General features: G+C 35.6%; 1 protein-coding gene across 1 annotated transcript in view; it reads left to right on the top strand.

The window, feature by feature from the left end:
• The window catches only part of LOC112054450 (uncharacterized), a 71,218-nt gene extending 65,254 nt beyond the window's left edge, over window positions 1–5,964 (top strand). Inside the window, exons 2-4 of the mRNA XM_052886102.1 lie at window positions 2,011–2,070; window positions 3,352–3,426; window positions 3,512–5,964. Of these exons, the coding sequence (XP_052742062.1) occupies window positions 2,011–2,070; window positions 3,352–3,426; window positions 3,512–4,498 (1,122 nt within the window). The 3' untranslated portion in view covers window positions 4,499–5,964. The remainder of the gene's footprint in view (window positions 1–2,010; window positions 2,071–3,351; window positions 3,427–3,511) is intronic.
• Window positions 5,965–21,020: the final 15,056 nt, after the last annotated feature.

Here is a 21,020-nt window from a genome sequence, read left to right as displayed (position 1 = left end):
TCATTACGATTCCAAAAAAGGTCTTCGTATCGGGCATATATCATTACAAAAAACCGGTCCGTTGCATGTCGAATTACAGGCAAAAAAGGTTTTGTAGCCTCTTTTGTGGTTGTGATTTTTTGTGCATTCATTTTGTTTTATTTGAACACGATTTATTATAATAATTTGTTTGTTAAAGTGCTAATTTATATTGTTCCGCACCACAGTTATTTTATAATTAGATCGTACAATAATTAGCAGACGCCCGCGAAATTTAGTTTTACACAAATCCCTCGGGAACCATAGATTTTTCTGGGAAGAAAAGTAGCCTATTTGGTAATCCATAGTAAAATCTATTTCAATTCCAAACTTCAGCCAAATCGGTAAGTAGTTGCGGCGTTAAAGAGTAACGAACATCCAAACCAACATCCTATTCTACTATATATAATATGATAAACGCGAAAGTTTGTATAGATAATTACGCTATAGGTTACCATAACAGTACATACTCGTATAATATTTATTAGGCCTATAAAAAACCGTGAAAATTTGTGTCGAAAACGGATGTCAAAAATCTACTCTCGTTGGAATTCATATTTCAGAGAAAAAATGTGGACCCTTGGAAGGATCTTTTATGCCTTACTGCGCATTTAATGATCCGGTTCTCTCATGAAGACGGCCGAAGACCTTAAGAATAGGCCGTTTTATGTAAGAATGAATTTTCATCCTCCTGAGCGGGATAAAACCACAGAATGGAGCTAAAGGCTAACTTTAGTAGCGCTTTGTGGTTAGAACCACTCCTAGTTGCGAAATTATATCCTAGTCTACTACTGTGTGTAACTTCAGTTTATTGCAGTCTGTCTGTTTGTTTACATTTGGAAATGATGCTCCTTCATTATGTTGTGTTGCTGTAACGCATGAGTGCCTAGGACACATCTTAGTATATTATGTTTGTTTAAATCCACAGAATAGTGAACGCGTATTAATTCCGTATTTAAATCGCTACAGACTTCTTCTTTCAAATGGTTACTTCTTTTTATGTAAGCTTACTGGAAATAGGCACCGGTACCTTTCTTAAATTTTAGGAATGTATCGGTTTTATATTTTCTTCTTCACAATTTTGAACCAAGTGTTTCTAAATATTTAATAGTGTTAATTCTCAAACAATAATGAGTGTACTAGTGAAATGCTCAAATTCTAAACTAGTCAACATAACAGCCTGTAACGTAAAATCATTATCATTATTTGAACATTATGCCTCCTGCCTATATTCATGAGATTCATGAGTGACAGATGCTTAAGCGATTGTATAACAAACAAGCTCTATTCGTGAGACGCATGCAGTCCATCTGTTTTGTGTATCATTTGGCTGTTAGCGTCTTTGTTATAAGAATCTTAACTAAAGCTGAACATCCACAGTTACGTAGCTAGATAATAATCATAGCTGCCGTATATTCAATAAATGATATATCCTCACTATGTATGTAGAAAAATTTCCTCTTACTGATTTGAGAAGTTACTTATACATTTAACTTTATGTTACCCAATTTTTAGAGACGATCAAAGATTGAATGTATCAGTGTTTTACTAAGGGTTATCACGCAGTTAAGTGACTGGTGTCATGGTTTCTTATATTACGACGAGAAAACGAAATAATAAGAAAATCCCAGCATTACGAAGTACATCTAGTGGTGAACAAAATCTGTTATTTCTGGTTTCTATCACATCTACAACATGAATGTTGTTTTTATGCGAACATTTTAGGTAATTTTGATGTCAGTAATAATTTTAATGTTAGTAAAGACTCGCAGTTGATAAAGATACAAATTGATACATTTTATAGGCACATTCAAGTTGTGTGAAAAATTATAAAAGAAATTAGGTACAAACGTATAAAACGTATAAAAAAGGGTTTGTTAAGGTTATAACCGACATGTATCGTCATTGGCATATACATCGGCATGATCGGATAGCCATATCTTATAAGTGTGTATAAATTAAAGTTTGCTTATCGACTTTTTTTGTTCACAGTTCGCGGCACCTCGGCCTGGCGGGGAGTCATCGTGTTTGCAGGGCCCCGACTGTTTTATGGTGAGGATGCCGTACTTTTTTGTTACTTTACTGTTTAGAAATTAAGAATTTATCGGATTGATTAATTTGGTTATAAATCAAGGGAACTACAAAAAGAAAACCGCTCTTCCGAGACTTATCAAGTGATTTTCTACAATTATTATTAAATGATAATAATTAAACATTATTATTTATGTAAAACAACATAATAGATACGGTTCAATACAATTTTGGTTACTGCTGGCATGTGAATTAACCGATATTTTTAATTCGTGCGCATCATAATCTTTTTAACATAGAAATAGAACCGACTTCAAAGACGTATTTCAGTTATTTTGATTTTAACACAAAATTACTAAACCGTTTTTCAGGACCAGTCTAAAACTATATACTCTTCCAAACAAAAAAGAATTTGCATAATTGGTTAATAAATGACGAAGTTATAAGGTATAAAACATTAAAACAAACATACGCGTCGAATTGAGAACCTCCTCCTTTGTTGAAGTCGGTTAAGAATGTAATTACAATAATAGAATAATAAAGTATCTATTCCAAAATATCTAATTTAGTTCAATATTGAAGTAAGAACACAACTTTATCTGTTGTAGAAGCTATTTAGTTTGCCCATATATTAATAGAAGTATGTCAGAATTAGACAAAGATTTACAATTGTATGGTAAAGTCACCTAACTGTAAATTATAAACACTAGCTAGTTACTATGTAACAATGACATGTCATGTAATCGTCTAACTGTCTAGCACTGAACCGTGAAACCATAAAGTACTAATGAAATTACAGCTCAAAATCAATAAACTTACCACTTGAAAGGTGCCGCGGATTCCAGACGACAGGACATTTTGTCAATAACGGTAATTAATAACCACGGGCTCATAATTATTAAAGCTTACCGAGCCGAGTGGGAGTCAAGTTAACGTCAACTCCAACTAATGAGTGTTTCGGATGACAAATGCTGCGTTTGAGTTGGTCGCTAAACAAATTTGTCCACAAACGTCACAAGTGGAGATTTGTTTGATCATTGTTATGTGGCGGTTTTGAGTATCTTTATTGTCGTAAGAATAATAAGTCTAGATTCCAATTATAATTTTCTGTATGATTCCTGGTATATTAGATCGCATCTCTAAGAACTACTATATCGGTGTCGGCAACTTAAATAATGACAAGGCTTTTCGCGAGTACAGTAATATAATTATACTATGTTGGTCTGCTTTATTCGATAATAAGTAACTCTTTTAGATAGCCATAATCAACATTTGACATTAACGAAGGTTTTTTTGTTGCAGTGTTGGGAAAACTGTGAACTTCTCCAGTCTAATTACCAAATATGGGGTGCAGTGTGCGATGAAAAGGACATTTGTGTGAGTTTTCCATCAAACATTTTTTACTAAACGTGATAGAGATGATTTTATTATATTGATTTCAAATTGATTTTGTTTGTTACAGTTCCCTGGCTGCAAAGTGGCTTGTGAGTTTCACACGGAAGCGGCACGAGCATCTCAGACCCAACCGGTTATTCACACAAAAGGCGAAGGAGTTATGAGGGTCAGTGGGGCTCTCGCTCGCTGGCCACCGCCGGCGTCTCGCCCCGCGCCTCTAGTCTACGTCGTGATGAGGCGAGCAGCCGACGGCCCTTGGCGACAGATCATACAAACACAAGCGTTAGCTACCAGAGTACCTTCCAACAATGAAGGCGCTCTTCTCAGAGTGCTAGTCGTCGACCCACAAGGACTTGTCACGATCTACAGTCCAGACGAAACGTGGGTCGCACATGATACGAACACTTCCAATCACGACGAACACAGATGGATACTGAAAGAAATATCACTCATCCATCAGAAAGTTTTAGTCATAGGAGAAATTGCTTGGGAACCAAGAATAACACGCGGCGTGTATCTCGTTACGTGGGAGGTTGATGGTGGTGGTCTCAAGGGAAATCTGTTTACCGACTCTACTAGAGTAACACTGTCTCTATGGCCAGACACGATATATCATATCCAAGTGGAATTAGTTTCAAGAACTCCAGGAGTAGATAATGAGAAGTCTGAAACTATGACCATAGACACGAGCCGCGCTCAACGTGTATCAACTGAAAGCGTTCAGGATGTGGAAGTGAGTGAAGGAGATCGGCTTATGTCCGTTTTGGTTAGTTCAATGAGAGGCGAGAGAGTGTCTGAGCGTGCTCCAGATTCAGAACTAGTATTAGGTTGCCTGTCAGCTATGATTGCATTTGGATTAGCAGTTCTTGCTGCCATCGTGTGGAGGCGGAGACGACGAGGTACCTTTCCAGGGACCAACGTCTACGTTGGATCTTCCTCTGTATTAAAACGGAAGTTAGTTGAAGACTTCGTTCCTGCACCACACTGTTTTCAACCTGTACTCGCTCCAGGAACACCCAGCAATGGGACAGCTTCGCGGGATGTCGTTGTGTGACGTCATAGTTTTGACATGCTGTCGTTTGAAGACCGCGTTTTCAGTTCCTAAAAATGTTGGACGAAATTTTCGCATATGCGATCGCTTACAGAGAAGTGTAGTGAACAAATGGATTTAAGAATGTGATACAGTTATCTAAGTTGAGCCAGTGATTGGGGAGCTTGGCGTTAGGTGTCTTTAAGAGCAATTATTATATTTCGTGATTTATGTTATATCTAATGAACTCTCGAAGTCATGGTATATTAGCAGAAATAAATTACCTATATTATGATTTTTGGTATGTAGATTTAGGCAAATTGTAAATTGAAAAAATGTACTTATAAGTGTATTTATGACTCACAGTAAGATCAACACCAGATAACTTAGCATTGTAAATATTATGTCGACATGGTAAACCATAATTTTCTAAATATAGATTGTTTTAAATGTACTGTAAATATTATATTATATATTATGTGTCTTAAGAAACGATTTCTATCAATTTACGATAAGATATACTATCCCTTTCAAGTAAAATTCCCCGTAACTTAGTTTTTTTCACAAGAATAATATAGAAGTGTTTCATAGAAACCAATCAAGACAAGTTGCCACTTTTCTTTCTTTCCTACAGTTGTGACATGGTTCTGTAGACTTGAAAATTAATAAAAATATTTTTACAGCTAGTCCTTTAACGCTAACTTGTGACCAAGTGAAGAGAATAGACAAAATTGTCATCCAATGGCGGCAGAGTCCCAATTCTAAGTCTTTCATACTAACGCAATGAAAGGGACAACGTTACTTATTTAAGGTTGCATAGCCATTGAATTTTGTCTATTTCTCTCCACGTGATTCTATTATTGGTCTCATTATCATTGTTTAGTAGCTAATAGGTACATTATATTTTAATCTAACGGCGAACCTTACTTATTCTAGGAACTAACGTTTTCTTCAGCAATAAAAAGTACGTGTATGTATTTGTAAATATTTAAACCATTTATTGTAAAAAAAACTGACAGAGAAGTTATATTTTTCTTGATCGTAAACATATACATATTTCTAAATGTTATGAAGTGGATAAAATTGACAGTATTTTTATTCAAAATCTACATGGTTTCTGTTTTGGAATTAGGTGTTAGTCAAGCGAACATTAAATTGTACTACCTTGTAATAATTATACTGTTAAATCATGGTGTAGTCAAATTTGTTTGGAAGTTGATGTTTAGCTTTAAACTTGAAAAAAAAAACTTTAGTTTCCCGTAGGGCATAACATAAAAAGGCCAAAAAGACTTTGTGCTCTTAACAAATATTTTTTTGGTTTTTGATGACCAAATTTGAAAATAGTATATAATGTTAAGTGCTTAGTTAAATTTATTTATTTTTTGTGATTAATTTCGTACCTTCACTCGAATTTGTAAATAAATATTACTTGCTATATTGATGCAGCTAAACTTTAACAAGTATGAATAAATATGTCTGCCAAATTATAATGAGTTTTATTTACAACCACATATACATTGCAAAAGATCTATATCATAAAAGCAATATTTATTTGTGGGTTTTGGGGATATTGATATCAGCTTTAAAAGTATATAGAATTAACAAGCAGTTGTTTCATAACAATGGTAAAATGTTTACATTTAATTATTCCATTACAAATAAATATTAGAACAAAAGAAACCAATTTGTATGGATTTGCTGCATGAACGAGTTCAATGAAAGAAATAATTCCAAGAAAGCCCTTAAATAAATATGAACCCACAGATTGAATGCGATTCAAAAGCCTCATTGGACGGCTCGTGATTTGACTGACTCTCAGATAAAACGGTACCCATTGTCTAGGGATTAACGTCGACGAATTTGTTGTCAACAAACGCGATCAAACAAAAAGATTTGCGCGTCACGGGTCTCTCAGACCCCTTCATAATATTCATTGTGACAAACTCAGTTGGAAAAAATTTAAAAATAGAAATTTAACTGTAACTAAAGATTAAAAGGATTAAGATAAGCATCGGCACCATCAAAAGAGATAACTAAACAAAAACAGTAGATCTTTTTAATTCATTGACGAGCTCATTAACTAGAGAATTTCATTTACGTAATCGTGTTAAAAGCTACCAGGTACGTGACAATTATAAAAAGGTCATTCCGACATGCAAATGTGAAGGAGGTCCTATGTAAATCACTTGTAAATGGAAGGTAGAAGCAGAATTGGAACTATAATAGACTGTATTCGTGTTCGTTTCATCATAAATCAAGTGTCGAGATTAGATATGGGGCTTTTTGTTTTCACGTCGTTAGCATCGGATCCGAATGTTATATTTCTTTGAGGCACTTTAGATAATACTCATTATGTCGGACTTCTAGTTTCCTCATAAGTTTTCATTAACGAAAAGTATATGTAGTTTTTTACATGAAATAGCTTTCAATCAATATAATTAATTTAAAAGAATGCGCACATTAGCAGTTTTTCCCATTACCTCAAAACACAAACAACTCAAAAAATTTGTATCAGTGCTTTTGTAGAATAATATGACCATAGATTACATATCTAATTCCACGTAGTAGAGTGACAAAGTAATTCGCTTAGGGAAGCACTACTTATATAATCTGTGTAGCAGTAAACATTGATGTATTCCGGTTAGAAGATCACCTAATATATTTTCCGATTAAACTAAATATATGTACCTATGTCACTAAGACCTATAGTTTTTATGCGCATTGTAAGACATGTATGCACTTTAAAGTCAGATTGTTTTCCACTTGAGATGGGCCATAATATGCTCTTTTAGGCAATTATTACTGTGTAAAGAAATTCAAAATTACACTATTTGTTATGTAAGTATAACGTACCTCATGTGCGCCCGTAAACCCGTGATGGAGCAGCGTGGTAAGTTTAAGCTCCATATCTCTAAAAGAAGGAAGGCCTGGCCTTGTGGGCCTTATAATAGGATCATAATGATGGCCTATCTTATCAGCCTTTAAAAAAAATTACAAAGCATATTTTTATCACAGAAACGAAACATATCGTAGTATTCACGACAAAATGTGATTTAGTTTACAAAAATGTATGATTATTGTACGATGAAGCAATTTATTTTAGTTACCCATTTTATTCTTGGCCCGCGGTCACAGTATAAAGCATAGGCCCATAAATAACGAGGAAAATAGAAGGTGAGCCGCTCCACGAGTATCCTTTTGGGAACGGCCAAAGCATTCTTTTAAGATTTATTACAGAACTTGAGCACATTTCTTATTCCTTATGTTCTTTGCGTCCGATGGAGTCTTAAATTTGGTAATTCTTCCGGCATTTACTTGCAAGTTCTTTGGCATGTAAGTTCATTCATTGCGTAAGTATAGAAAATTATAGTAATGTTTTTATTTTTTTTATTCTTTTACAAGTGACTCACCTGATGGTAAGCGATGATGCAATCTAAGATGGAAGCGGGCAAACTTGTTTGGAGGAGGATGAAAATCCACACCCCTTTTGGTTTCTACACGACATCGTACCGGAACGCTAAATCGCTTGGCGGTACGCTTTTGTCGGTAGGGTGGTAACTAGCCACGGCCGAAGCCTCCCAGCCAAAATCATCGTCATCATCATTGGTCAATTATAACGGTCGATTACCAGGGCCAGGCAAAATCATTCATACAGCAGAGGTAATATGCAACTAAGAACCACGATGCTGCTTATGCTAGCCACTCACCATCCAATAAGTTCACGTGCCTGCAGCGCTAACGGCAGGACATCCGATAAAACTGATCGTGTATTGGTCGCGTTGTGTATGACATCATTAAGATCGCGATTATATTATCTGGTGATAGCGGGATCGCCGGCTTAACGTCTGGTGGAGTATAATACCTGCTCCACGGTCGTTCTGACAGTTTCTTAGATAAAGTAACCCTAATATTATATACCCTAATATATAGCCTGTGATGACCATACCTTCCTCGTTTTATAAAAGCTTTAAAAAGGGGAATACCCTCTGGCCAATACAACGTCGACTCGAAAACCGAGAAGTAACCCATATAAAAGTATATTATGATGTTAATATAATGTAAAATTATGGATTTGATTTTCTGTTTGCTCAAAAAGTTCGCCGATGTGCCAAAGCGGCGATGCACTTAATATTTGAAGCTGTATTAGTTACTCTTACCAACAAGCTTATCAAACATGAAAACAAAACGAAACGAACAAACAAACAAAACAATCATAATTATGTCTTCAAAAAATGTCGTAAAACTCAGGATGTATGGATCCTGGATGTATGTACAATATTTTATTTTTACCTATATAAAAGAAAAAAATTAAATACGTATCAAAATAACAATAATATCAACTTAAATATTCATTTACACTGTAGAATGCCTGATGAGTTAGATATTTATATAAATTATTATTGTCACGTCGCAATGCCGCGTTTATAAAGAAATATTGAATACTTAACTTCATTCAAATGAACAAAAACATTAAAAGGACATTAAATTCGCAAAGAAAACCCTAACCACGGCAACTCCAAAGGGCTTAGTGTCAGATAGTTGCCTCCTACTGTAGTCTCAGACCAATTATTGTATAGGACCTGCCTCGCTTGACATTACTTTTCTGTCAAAGTATATGATCAACGATCTAATGCGATTATAAAATCTGTCTCTATAGTATCGATGTTAAATAGTCGTAATCCGTGTTCGTCGGTTAAAGAGCTCCGTAAAAATACCTTTCTGTGTAATTGAATGGTGTAAAAAACGGGCAAAAACTTCTAGTTTAGTATGAGATATATACCAAATCTAAGCTCGTTTTCCTCAGAAAATGACAGACTATTTTGTTCGTGACTATGAGTGCGATACAGGTCCTTCTATAATTGGTCTGAGACTGTAGTGGAAATATTATAAAACAAATCTGATTCGCCACAAGATAATCGTTACCCACTCAGGGAGCCAAGGATTACTGGATTACGAGCCCCGTTCGAGATTAGAGTGGGATATAAAACGCAATCGATATATTTTATGTCAATTTTATCTTAATTGCTAGTGCAAGGCAGTATAGTACGGCCTTACTTGTTAACGTAAGATTGCCTGGGAAATAATCTAAACTGCTATACGTACCGATTACGAAATGTGTCTATTTATAATGCTGTAGGCAAACTGGTAGGTACTGTCCACATGAGGTTAATTTAAGTTGAGTTAAAATTATTTTATGGTTGATCATAAAAAGTTCACATCAACCCATATTCAGCTGAATGATTATCAACCCATATTCAGCTGAATGATTATCAAACCATATTCAGCTCACAGCTGAAATCGAGTCTCCTCCAGTTCAATGCGGATTGGCAGACTTCACACACGCAGAAAATTAAGAAAATTCTCTGGTAAGCAGGTTTTAACACGATGTTTTTCCTTCACCGTTTGAGACACGTGACATTTAATTTCTTAGAATGCACACAACTGAAAAGTTGGAGGTGCATGCCCCGGACCAGATTCGAACCCACACCCTCCGGAATTGGAGGCAGAGGTCACCCACCCACGTGTTCCCATAGGAAAATAAATTTGTTTTTTATTTTTCTTTTAGATTTTGTAAGTTCCTAAATCACAAAAGAAATTCAAATCGGATTCCGGTTTCTATTAAACCACCTTGTATTCTGTGGCGAGACTTAACGAACAGCGTATTCATTTATTATATTATTACTATTATAAATATATTTTATATTATACAAGGAGATTAGCATTATAATTACCTACCAATAGAATTATAAATAGATTTGACTACAATTAAGATACCTGATGGAAAACTGTGCTGCGATCTACATTGAGGTGCGCTTGACTAGAATTTTTTTACTCTTAACTTGTAGATGCTAATATTACATTTATTAACAGACAACCCTTCGGCTAAAAATCTGTACTTATCAAAAAATAGTTACATAGTTAATGAGTGTAAAATTGTGTTACCTACTTATTCGATAATGTTATTTGAAAGCTTTAACGTACCCGATACTTAATTTAACGTCATCTTAGATATAACTCGGATTGAACGACGGAAATTCATTTTACGCAATTACTCCAAGAAATAGCGTCTGTCTAGATGAAATATTTTCTAGTGACAAGTGCCTTGAACGCAAGCAAAGATTCAACTGAGAAGTAAGTGAGGGAGTTATTAGAGAAGCGCTCCCGGCATGTTTACATTTCATCTTTCTTTTATTTATTTTAATTAAAAGTTCCCCTTTTTCTTAAACGTTTAACGAAACATAAAATATCTTCCGCTTTACGTTTGATATAGTAGATACATCATGTACAAGTTTTAAATAACAGTTAGATATCTACCATTAGAAATTTGCCTATTTTTATGAAAAAGCGGAATTCTTAGAGGATCAATTTGTTATTCGACTGTCCGTCTGTCGTCAAGACTTATCTCGAGAACGCAAAGAAGTTTCAAGATAAAATTAACATTTAGGTATGCCGGTCAGATCTACAGTCTCTCAAAGCTGTGACAAAATAAACATTTTTTAGTAACGTAAAAAAAAATACAGCCGTTTTTAACACAGAAAACTATATTATATAGCGTATGTTTCGATACACAAAGATCAAAATTTTTAGGGTACTCTCTTTTACCTGTAACTGTGAATGGAAAAAAATACAGTCTACAAGTAGATATAGGGAAAAATCTGAAAACTGAAATCAAAATTCCTTTATTTCAAGTAATTGTAGTTTTGAAAAGTCAAGTTTTATTTGTAGAGACTACATCCACTTTGGAAGGCAGGTTCTCCTGAGAGCAGGCAATATTATTTTTTTAATATAATATACCTCGCTTAATGTATCTAAGCTGGTATTTAAAAACAAATTGAAAATAAATGCAGCGTATACTCGAAGCGCATTCAATAAACCTTTCAAGCAGCCCGCGTATCAACGTCTCGCACAGGGCCGGATTGAACAATTACAGTAATTACTTGAAGACAAATATTTACCAGTATTTACAAGGTGATGTTTAGCGATCGCCCACACGCTGACAGCCCGCTATTACTGCGCCGGCGCAGCTCCCTCGGGGATCCACTTGATAGCGAGATTAAACTTCGTGAAAGTAATTAGGCGCTTTCTGCTAGCGAGTACAATATTGTTTACATTAATAAAAAATAAATAACAGAAATCACGATGAATATACAATATAAATAATATACTAATATAGAGGTAAATTTTGTGATATCGTAGCGTAGCGGTAATCTTTGGATCTATACTGCCTTTTTAGCTAAGTGGCACGATTCTCTTTCTGCGATGGCAAACGCTTCGAAAACTAGAAAAATGTGTGGGGATGACAGATCTTGATCATGTGACCTGTCGATAGCAAATGTCATTCCCATATAATTTAAACGTTTGCGATCTTAGAAAGAGAATCGACGATAGCCAAGTTATTTGTGAGTGTCTTAAGCTATTTATCTGCGTATTCAAAGGAACGGAAATCACGGGGCGTGGGCTAGTAATATATATTTTTATTTCTGAAGCGTATGAAAATTAAATTATATGTTTTTTTTGACTTAATTTCTTGAAGGAAACTTTGATTTTTTTTAAATTAACGGAGCCTTGTTTTGATTTTTGCGAATACGTCCCTGTGCCGTGTAACCGTCAAGGAATACACTAATCCGTATATTAGCAGCAGGTGATTTTTTGTTCCTTAGCATTCGAAAATTTAAATTACATTACAATATATTACAGTTAGAATTTTTTTTAGAATAACAGTACAAAATAGGGAAATGGGTATGTTTCGGTTTGAAACGTAGCTCTTACCAACATTTACCTGCATTACTTATACTAGTGTAGTGAAGTTAAATTCATAACCCACTTTTTTATAACGCCGTAGTTTAGCAAAAAACAACCTTAACAACATTATTTAATTCATTTCCTGCTGTTTGTTTGCAACCTTTTATATTCTAAATTCTTACTGTTATCAATGTTTCGTTTTGTAAAAGGATTTTCAAAATTAGTTAAGTACCACGCTCGTCTACAACCTCACAAACTTACAAACTTTATCTAGTAATAGAAACACAACAAAACAAACAAACAAACAAAGAAAAAAGAAGCCCAGAAGAAGAAGAAGATGTATGGTTATTGCAACAAGAGGAACTCGTTTTATTACATACATTACGAAAGCCTTCTCTAAAACTGTCCGTGTGAGGAAACATAGTGATAGATACATCTCCGTATGAAATATGATAGTTAGCAAGTGTAGATATAAGATTGTATGAATAAACAATTATCGCTATTAATCGCAACCAGTTCTGGGCCCAACATAATCAATCAAACGTTCTCGGAAGCGAACATTATCGCAAACGCATAGCTTGTGAGCATCGATATCAAATTATATCTGATACCCATCTTCGGACCGGTAATTATTTTACCAGCATCGCTTTTATTTACCTTTATAAAATCTGAGATCATGTTGCCGTATCCGATAATAAACGCGAGTATGTAATTCCCTTTAATTTAGATACATTTTTAACTTAATGAATTCTGGAATGTTGTTGTTTTTAATTTTACTTAATTTAAAGATTTTGCTGATTATTTGAATGGCTGTATTATATTACAGTCACATATTTAGCGTTCCGGTACGATGTCGTGTAGAATAGACACAGAAAGGAGTGTGTATTTTCATCCTACTGATAACAAGCTAATTTTTTCCTACTTATGTGACTTATTAGTAATTTATCTTTAACCTAAACTTATATTATTATTATTAGACTAAGATAATGTCCAATAACTTAATCTTAGTCTTTTACTAACTATTACGTCTTTAGCTCACATGGTTCACTTGATCTTCCATGTAGCACTTAACACTACTAAGTTTATTATGTTACGAACTGTGAGATTGTAGACAAGGGTTAAATTGTAAAGAATTAAAAAAAACATAGTATTCAAACTTAGGACCTTAAGAACTGTAGTCAAACTTCCTAACCACCGGACCAACGAAGTAGTTCAAGACAACAGCTGCCGTCGTCCAAGTCGACGAAACACAAATAGTTTTAGTTCAACGTTTAACTTCATTCAACAGTCAACAGGTGGCGTTGATCAGACTAATTACGACGGTTACAAACAACCGGTTATAATAATTAGAGATGGGCGTGATGGGCGGTGCCGGCTTGTCGAGGCGTGGTCGCTTTTCGGCGATGGCGATTCATGTTTAATTTAACAAGCGATCGAGTGTCGCGAGATTGTGGCTGGGCTTTGATTTACGTGCCCTTCACGTAATTGTGGGGCATTTTGTGTGAAACTACACTTTGTCAGCCTATTTTAACGGGCCAATGTGAGCCCATTGAGAGAGAGACATGATGGCTACATGGATATGACCTCTGCCTTCGATTTGGAGGGCGTAGGTTCGAATCTGGTCCAAGGCATGTACCTCCAACTTTTCATTTATGTGCATTTTAAGATATTAAATATCACGTGTCTCAAACAGTGAAGGATAAACATTGTAAAGAAACCGGCACACCTGAGAATTTTCTCAATTCTTTGTGTGAAATCTGCTAACTTGCTTTGGGCCAGCGTGGTGGACTAAGGGCTAACCCCTTTCATTCTGAGAGGAGACTCGTGCTCAACAGTGAGCTGAAAGCTATGGGTTGTTAATGATGATGATGATGTGAGGCAGGTAAATTTATTGGGAGCAGCAATGAGGAGCTGATACCCAACATGTGCTTTAATGCGTGTTGGTGAGCTTAGAGAAACGTTCACTGAATGATGGAGCTAGTGATCGAGATCGAAGGTTCAAAATGTTTTCTTGAGGTACTGACGTAGGTATCGTCATATCTATACCACTACTTTTCAACTTCGGGCTAAGAATTTCTACTGAGAGTTTCAAGTAAGAAGTAAGAGCTAATTATTTCATTAGCTGCCCTAAGACTCAAACACGGGACCTCGTAATTCGAAGTCACGTAGGCTAACCACTGGACCTATGATGCAGCGGGCAAACTCTACTTATTACTTAGTATTAATATTTTTTCTTATAAACGATGAGAGATGACTTATATTTGACGACCGCTCAGATGCCTTGTAAAGACTGTTCGGGTCAAATTAAGACTTCGTCTGCGTGGAATTCAGTTTTTGACAAATCTCGCGGAAACCATGGATTTTTCCGGAATGAAAAAAAGACTATGTGTTAATCCAGAGTAAAATCTATTTCCATTCCAAATTTCAGCCAAATCGCTTCAGTAGCCACAACGTAAAAGAGGAACAAACATACTTACCACCACAGACTTTACCACTTACAGACTTTTACACTTACACACAAACTTTCGTTTTTTTTTTTAATCTTTATAATATCTTTATAATGTTAATGTGATGTGATTGTCTCAGATCTGGATTCAAAAACGAGTCTTATAACAGAGAAAATATCATTTCATCATCATCATCATCATCATATCAGCCGATGGACGTCCACTGCAGGACATAGGCCTTTTGTAGGGACTTCCAAACATCACGATACTGAGCCAACTGCATCCAGCGAATCCCTGCGACTCGCTTGATGTCGTCAGTCCACCTGGTGGGGGGTCGGCCAACACTGCGCTTACTAGTGCGGGGTCGCCATTCCAGCACTTTGGGACCCCAACGTCCATCGGCTCTTCGCACTATGTGCCCCGCCCATTGCCACTTCAGCTTCGCAACTCGTTGAGCTATGTCGGTGACTTTGGTTCTTCTGCGGATCTCCTCATTTCTGATTCGATCACGCAGAGATACTCCTAACATAGCTCGTTCCATCGCCCGCTGTGTGACTCTGAGCCTTCTTATGAGGCCCATAGTTAGCGACCAAGTCTCGGAACCATAGGTCATCACTGGCAACACGCACTGTTAGAAGACTTTTGTCTTCAGGCACTGAGGAATTTCGGACGAAAAGATGTCGCGAAGTTTCCCGAATGCAGCCCAGCCGAGTTGGATTCGACGGTTCACCTCTTTCTCGAAATTGGACATAGCTAAATATCATTTAGCTACTAACAATTGCACAATAAACAGAAGTGAATAAAATTGATTACATAGCTTACTTAATAATAAATTAATACTTACATACCTACTTAAAATTCGTATTAAGTTTCGAACGTGATAAAGAATAAATCAAATCAACGTAATAAGATTTATGGGGGGCAAAAAATTAATAAGCAACACCACGAAACACATTAGCTTCGTCTGAAAGCAAAAAGGCTTCTCATGGCGTGATACACACAAGCTCAATTAGCTTGCAATGCGCGTACGCATATCGTGGTAACACTGCGTGACCGACGTTGGTCAAAAGATACAGTTACGTTCCGAGTAACAACGAAACATTCGACGTTCCCGCGAATAAAATTGTAATTGCAAAAAGCTTAATTTTTCAGGAAAAAAAAAATGACGATTGTTGACAAAGTAAACTTAGATAAAATTGAGAAATCTCGAATGAAATGAAATAATAATAAAACACTCTACGTGTTTTAGTTTTAACACGTAAAACACAGAGAATTAAGAAAATTCTCTGGTATGTAGGTTTTCTCGCGAATGTTTTTCCTTCCCCGTTTGTGACACGTGATATTTAGTTTCTTAAAATGCACACAACTGAAAAGTTGGAGGTGCTTGCCCCGGACCGGATTTGAATACACATCCTCCGGAATCGGAGGCAAAGGTCATATCCAATGGGCTATCACGGCATCGGTGTAAACTTTTATTGGAAAACTATTAACTAACTGGCAATAATTGACTATGAAAGAAGGCACTATGTAATTTTGAGTAATTTTTCACTTCATCTAGACGTCTTTCGTTCCACAGGTCGGTACTCACTTAGGTACCAGAATAAATCAATTTCCTAAATACGAATTAGCACCAAAAGCCTTAACTTGATAGTTACTGAGTTATGTCTTACCTAAGTTGATTAAAATATGATCCTTTGGGAAGCAAAGGGTGAGCTTTGAACAAACGTTTCGACCCAACAGTGTACACTACCGTTAAATGTAAATTCAAACGGTGCTACACTGCATAATTTGCTTTTGCTTCAACTTGAGTGAGTAAAATACAGCGGGGTGCATCTACCTAGTGGTAACGTCGCCATTTTCTAGGCGACTTTGAGCGACAAATGGCGCAGTTTAAACCGCAGCTACCAGAGAATTTGGACTGTTCAACCGCAGTGTGCATCATTTCTACATTCGCGCAAGGCTGCATCAATTTTCATACCTTTTGGAAGACAATTTCGATGTCAAGAACCCGTGGTCCTATAAAGTGTAAGTACTTATACATTTAGGTAAGTAACTAAACATTTAAAGCATAAAAAAATATTTCTAATAGGTAATAACACCACTCCAATAGCACGAAATATTAATAAGATAATAGTAGGTTTACAATCTTGACCAATGATGATTATGATGATGCTGATTAATGAGGATGATGATGAGGTTTATCTGTCAGTTGGATATCTGTCAGTTGAAGCTTAAAGAGAGGAATGGGCGCTTAGTTCTCAATTTTATTCCTCTGATTGTGTAACTGCCGTGGGTTTCTTAATGGAATCTAAGCTCCGTCACCGGGGGGCTTTGGCGAGTGCAGAAGCATCGCCTGATGGGGCCCGAAGGCAGAAGCAGAGTAAATTGGCGGTACGATTCTCTAGGGGCTTCTTCAGTCTCACACTGGATGACGTCTTGTGCTGTTTATATCACAGGTTACGTGTTTTGCTTTATTCTCTGCCATTCCATAAATTGTGACACCTGACAGATAATAGTGGTTTTTGCTTTAAATCCGACGACAATAATGATGATGATGATGCATGATATTTTGTTGAATAGAGAATCGCCAACAAGTTCTCCAACAGCATCAACAACTGGTAAACTAAACAATGTCCAAAGAAAAATATGGTCAACAGAATTAAACAATTGGATTAGTTTTGTTTTTAAGGCAACATCGGAAGAGTCAGGTACTAGGTGAGTCATAAATTTTATCGTCATGACAATGCATTAAGACTAATAGTCAATTAAAACTGTGGCATTTAACAACCCCTATCAAAGATATATTATTAGGTACGTCTGGCTCTGGACGTCCATCTGTGTGATAATGAAGTTGATGATGATGATGATAATTATCCTATACAACATTTTTGTGGACCATATACTTACGTAGTTAATATACACCTCTACAGTCTAGTTACTAGACTTGATGCAACTTAGAAACTCGCAAACGATGCAGAAGGTAAAGGAAACTTTTTCACACCGCAAACTCATAACGGTAAGAAAACGACACGATTACTATCACAAAATCCATTAAATGGGAATACTAAATTTCAATCAGAGAGAGACTAACCTCTTATTAGATACGAGTAATTCTGTTATCGCTAAATAAGTGTCTACAATAATTATCGCAATAAAAGGTCTAGTTTCCGTGTCGGCCAGCGTTTTATCCCGTTACGTGTGTTACGACCTTTATCTCGCTATCTTCTAAACTCGTTCGGCTTCCTGTAATAATATTATAACTTAAGTAAAGGCTATCACAGATTGACTAACTTTAGAACACAGAGTTTGTCTCTCTTTACCTCGCATTAGCCGTAGCGATATATTTCCCTTTCTTGTGAGACTACGGAAATTATACGGAGTAGATTTTCATCCCTATCAAATTAGCACGCTTCCATCTTAGATTTCATCATCACTTACCATCAGTCATTGGACGTCTACTGTTGGACAAAGGCCTCTTGCATAGCCTTGCAACCTCCAAGCACAACGGTCTCGAGCCGCCAGCATCCAGCGGCACCCTGCAACCCGCTTTATATCCTCGGTCCACCTAGTAAATGAAATTTTTGGCGAATAATATATTTTTTTTTGAGGTTTAGGCGTTACAACGTAGAAGACAATAGACAGACATCTATCATCATTCTAATTTAGTTTATCGAGTAGAAGAACCTTACGGTTTTAAAATTGTAATTATTATTTTTAATGATTTGTTTGATGTATTAAAAACGAAGTTGATTACATATCAATTGATCAAACTATTGAATTGAATCATCAATCGCTAGTCATCAACTCGAAATCAGGTTGCCAAAAATCGATTCGTAACAACAAATTATTCAAATTAGATTGTGTAATTTATTTCGATTCGTCGAATGCTACTTAACAATATGGGTACCATTCACTCAGCTAAAGATAATAGGTATAGTATCCATCAAACTTCTATTCCTCTTTGATATTATAACCCGCCGAACTCTTATCTACCTTGTTTCAGTACTCTGCGTATATTCATACTTGGACTCGATGTTTGGCATACACATACCCACTGATGGACATTTTGAATCTATGAGGGGCAAGTGTATTACCTTGGGAGCGTCCTTGGAAGAAGTTACCCAATAGACGATATAATTTTAAAACATTTTTTTTTAAGTATGTCGTTTACTTTGAAACAAAATCAAAAGCCGAAAATTAATTCTCTGACCCGAGTGCTAACACTGAATTCAAATATACCAGTTTAAAGTCCGTGATTCATGTCGGCACACAAGAGACATACTAATTCACTTGCGGTCCCTATCGCCGGCTTTTTTGTGAAATGTTCGTGAAGTTGTGAGTTTTATTGCCTACGTGACGGGTTACTATATGGGCGATAAGCAGCTGCATCTTGTACAGAATGGGGAATCTACATTATACATTACAACGTTTGGTTTCAGTTCGCCTTGATACTGGACACACACGATGATCCTTTCAATACTGTACAGTAATTAAGTTATTATTGTGGTTCAATCTGATCCAGTTGTTATTGATTTTGTCAACAACAAAGAATGTTCAGGTTTGATAATCAGTTTGAAGGTAATTAGAACTTTTAATTAGAAGAATAAAAAGAATATAGCATTATCATCTGTATAAGTTAGATATCGTTTAATTTAATGATGTAAAACAACATGTTAAATGAAGATAAAAGAAGCCCGAAATTATCTGTCTTTAGTCAATATTAGGTAATTAATGGAGTGATACGGACGTATTGATTCTTACAGCAATATCATCATTCTTATTAAATATGCTAAAAGTAAAACCAGCACCTGTTAAGAAAACAGGAGAAATCACTACAAAAAGACAAACCTGACGTTCCAAAATTTATTGTAAACTAAGCTTATACTTGAAAAAAATATTTTTGAATTTTGATTCTTTTTTAACCTACTTACTGACAAAACAGTTTTCTTCTTTCTTTGAAATTCTTCATAAGAATTTCAAAACTTATTCATATTACTTATTAATGGAGCTGAGAATTATCACCATTTTAGTGTAGATAAGTGAATTATGATAACTTCTATTTTTAATTTTTTTTTATTATTAACAAAACGTATCTCCAATAAGTAACAGAACTTAACATAAATCTTATTATGAAAGTGAAACAGACAATACAAGAATAATGTAATAATGAAACAACAAAATAAGAATAGCCTTGTTACCAAGTTTGACTTGAATAAGCAAACCAAACTTTGTTATTTACAGGAGCTTATTCCGATTCCATTTTAAATTACCAAGTCGAAGTCATAAATATTTGAATAGCGAAATTTGAATATAAATTAGAATCAATTATCATTAACGCCAAAAGCAAAGATCGAAGTTGGATAAAACACATAACTAAATCGCGATTTACATCTCGTCCCTGCCCACGTATTTTTCACCATTGTATAAAGTGACCAAGTTTGCCTGATTTTGACGGATTGATTTTTTATTTGATGGCATAGTAAGGTTTACGTTCGCCTAAGATGCTTGATAACCTCGAAGGGTTTGTGTTTTATTAAACTTCTGATACTCGTAGTTCCAGGCGGTACCGATTAGGATCACTTAAGGGATCCTACTTAGCACTTAAAGATGCATAATTTCGGTAATTGTTTAAGTCTTAGGATAATAACCGATTGTGGCCAACACAATCACAATAAAATACAAAGTAGTAAAGTTGTTAGAAGCTTGAAAAAGAGATAAGTTAAAAAAAAAGGTTATGAGATCGTATGTTATCATGCAAGATACAACAGACACATCGAGCGACTGAGATGAATATACTAAAAGTTCAATAAACTGTTGCTTGTCTGTCTTAATATCGGTTAACAGTTTCCCACCAAAAATTCTAATCTAAAAGATCCGAATCTTAAAGTATTCAAACCAAAGCTCAAAGGAGATCATTCACGCTCCATACATTTTTGGGCTCTTTTTGAAAGTGCCGGCCAACAAAAAAAAATGGCATGACTCGTTATAATTAGCTATTTGGAGCAATAGTTAATATGGCATAAAAGTTGTCAGGTGGCTCTGAACCAAGTTATAAAGGTTCGACGATTCGTTATTTCCATACATTTTGTCAATTTTCAAAAGTGCCCGCTAAGAAAAAAAACTGATACGTATCGTAAGAATTGCCCATTTGAAACAATAGTTAGTATGGCACGAATGTTGTAAGATTGCTCTGAATCAAGTTATACAGGTTCAATGACTCGTCACTTCTATACATATTTTTTGAGTGTTGTAAGTGCCCACCTACAATATAAATAATACGTATCGTTGTAACTAGCCATTTGCAGCAATAGTTACTATGGCATAAACATTTTAGTATAGCTCTGTGTCCAGTTATG

Source organism: Bicyclus anynana, chromosome 16 (genome assembly GCF_947172395.1).
Source record: "Bicyclus anynana chromosome 16, ilBicAnyn1.1, whole genome shotgun sequence".
NCBI classification, from domain to species: domain Eukaryota; kingdom Metazoa; phylum Arthropoda; class Insecta; order Lepidoptera; family Nymphalidae; genus Bicyclus; species Bicyclus anynana.
Note: the sequence above shows the minus strand (reverse complement) of the source record. Positions and strands in the feature narration are given on the sequence as shown.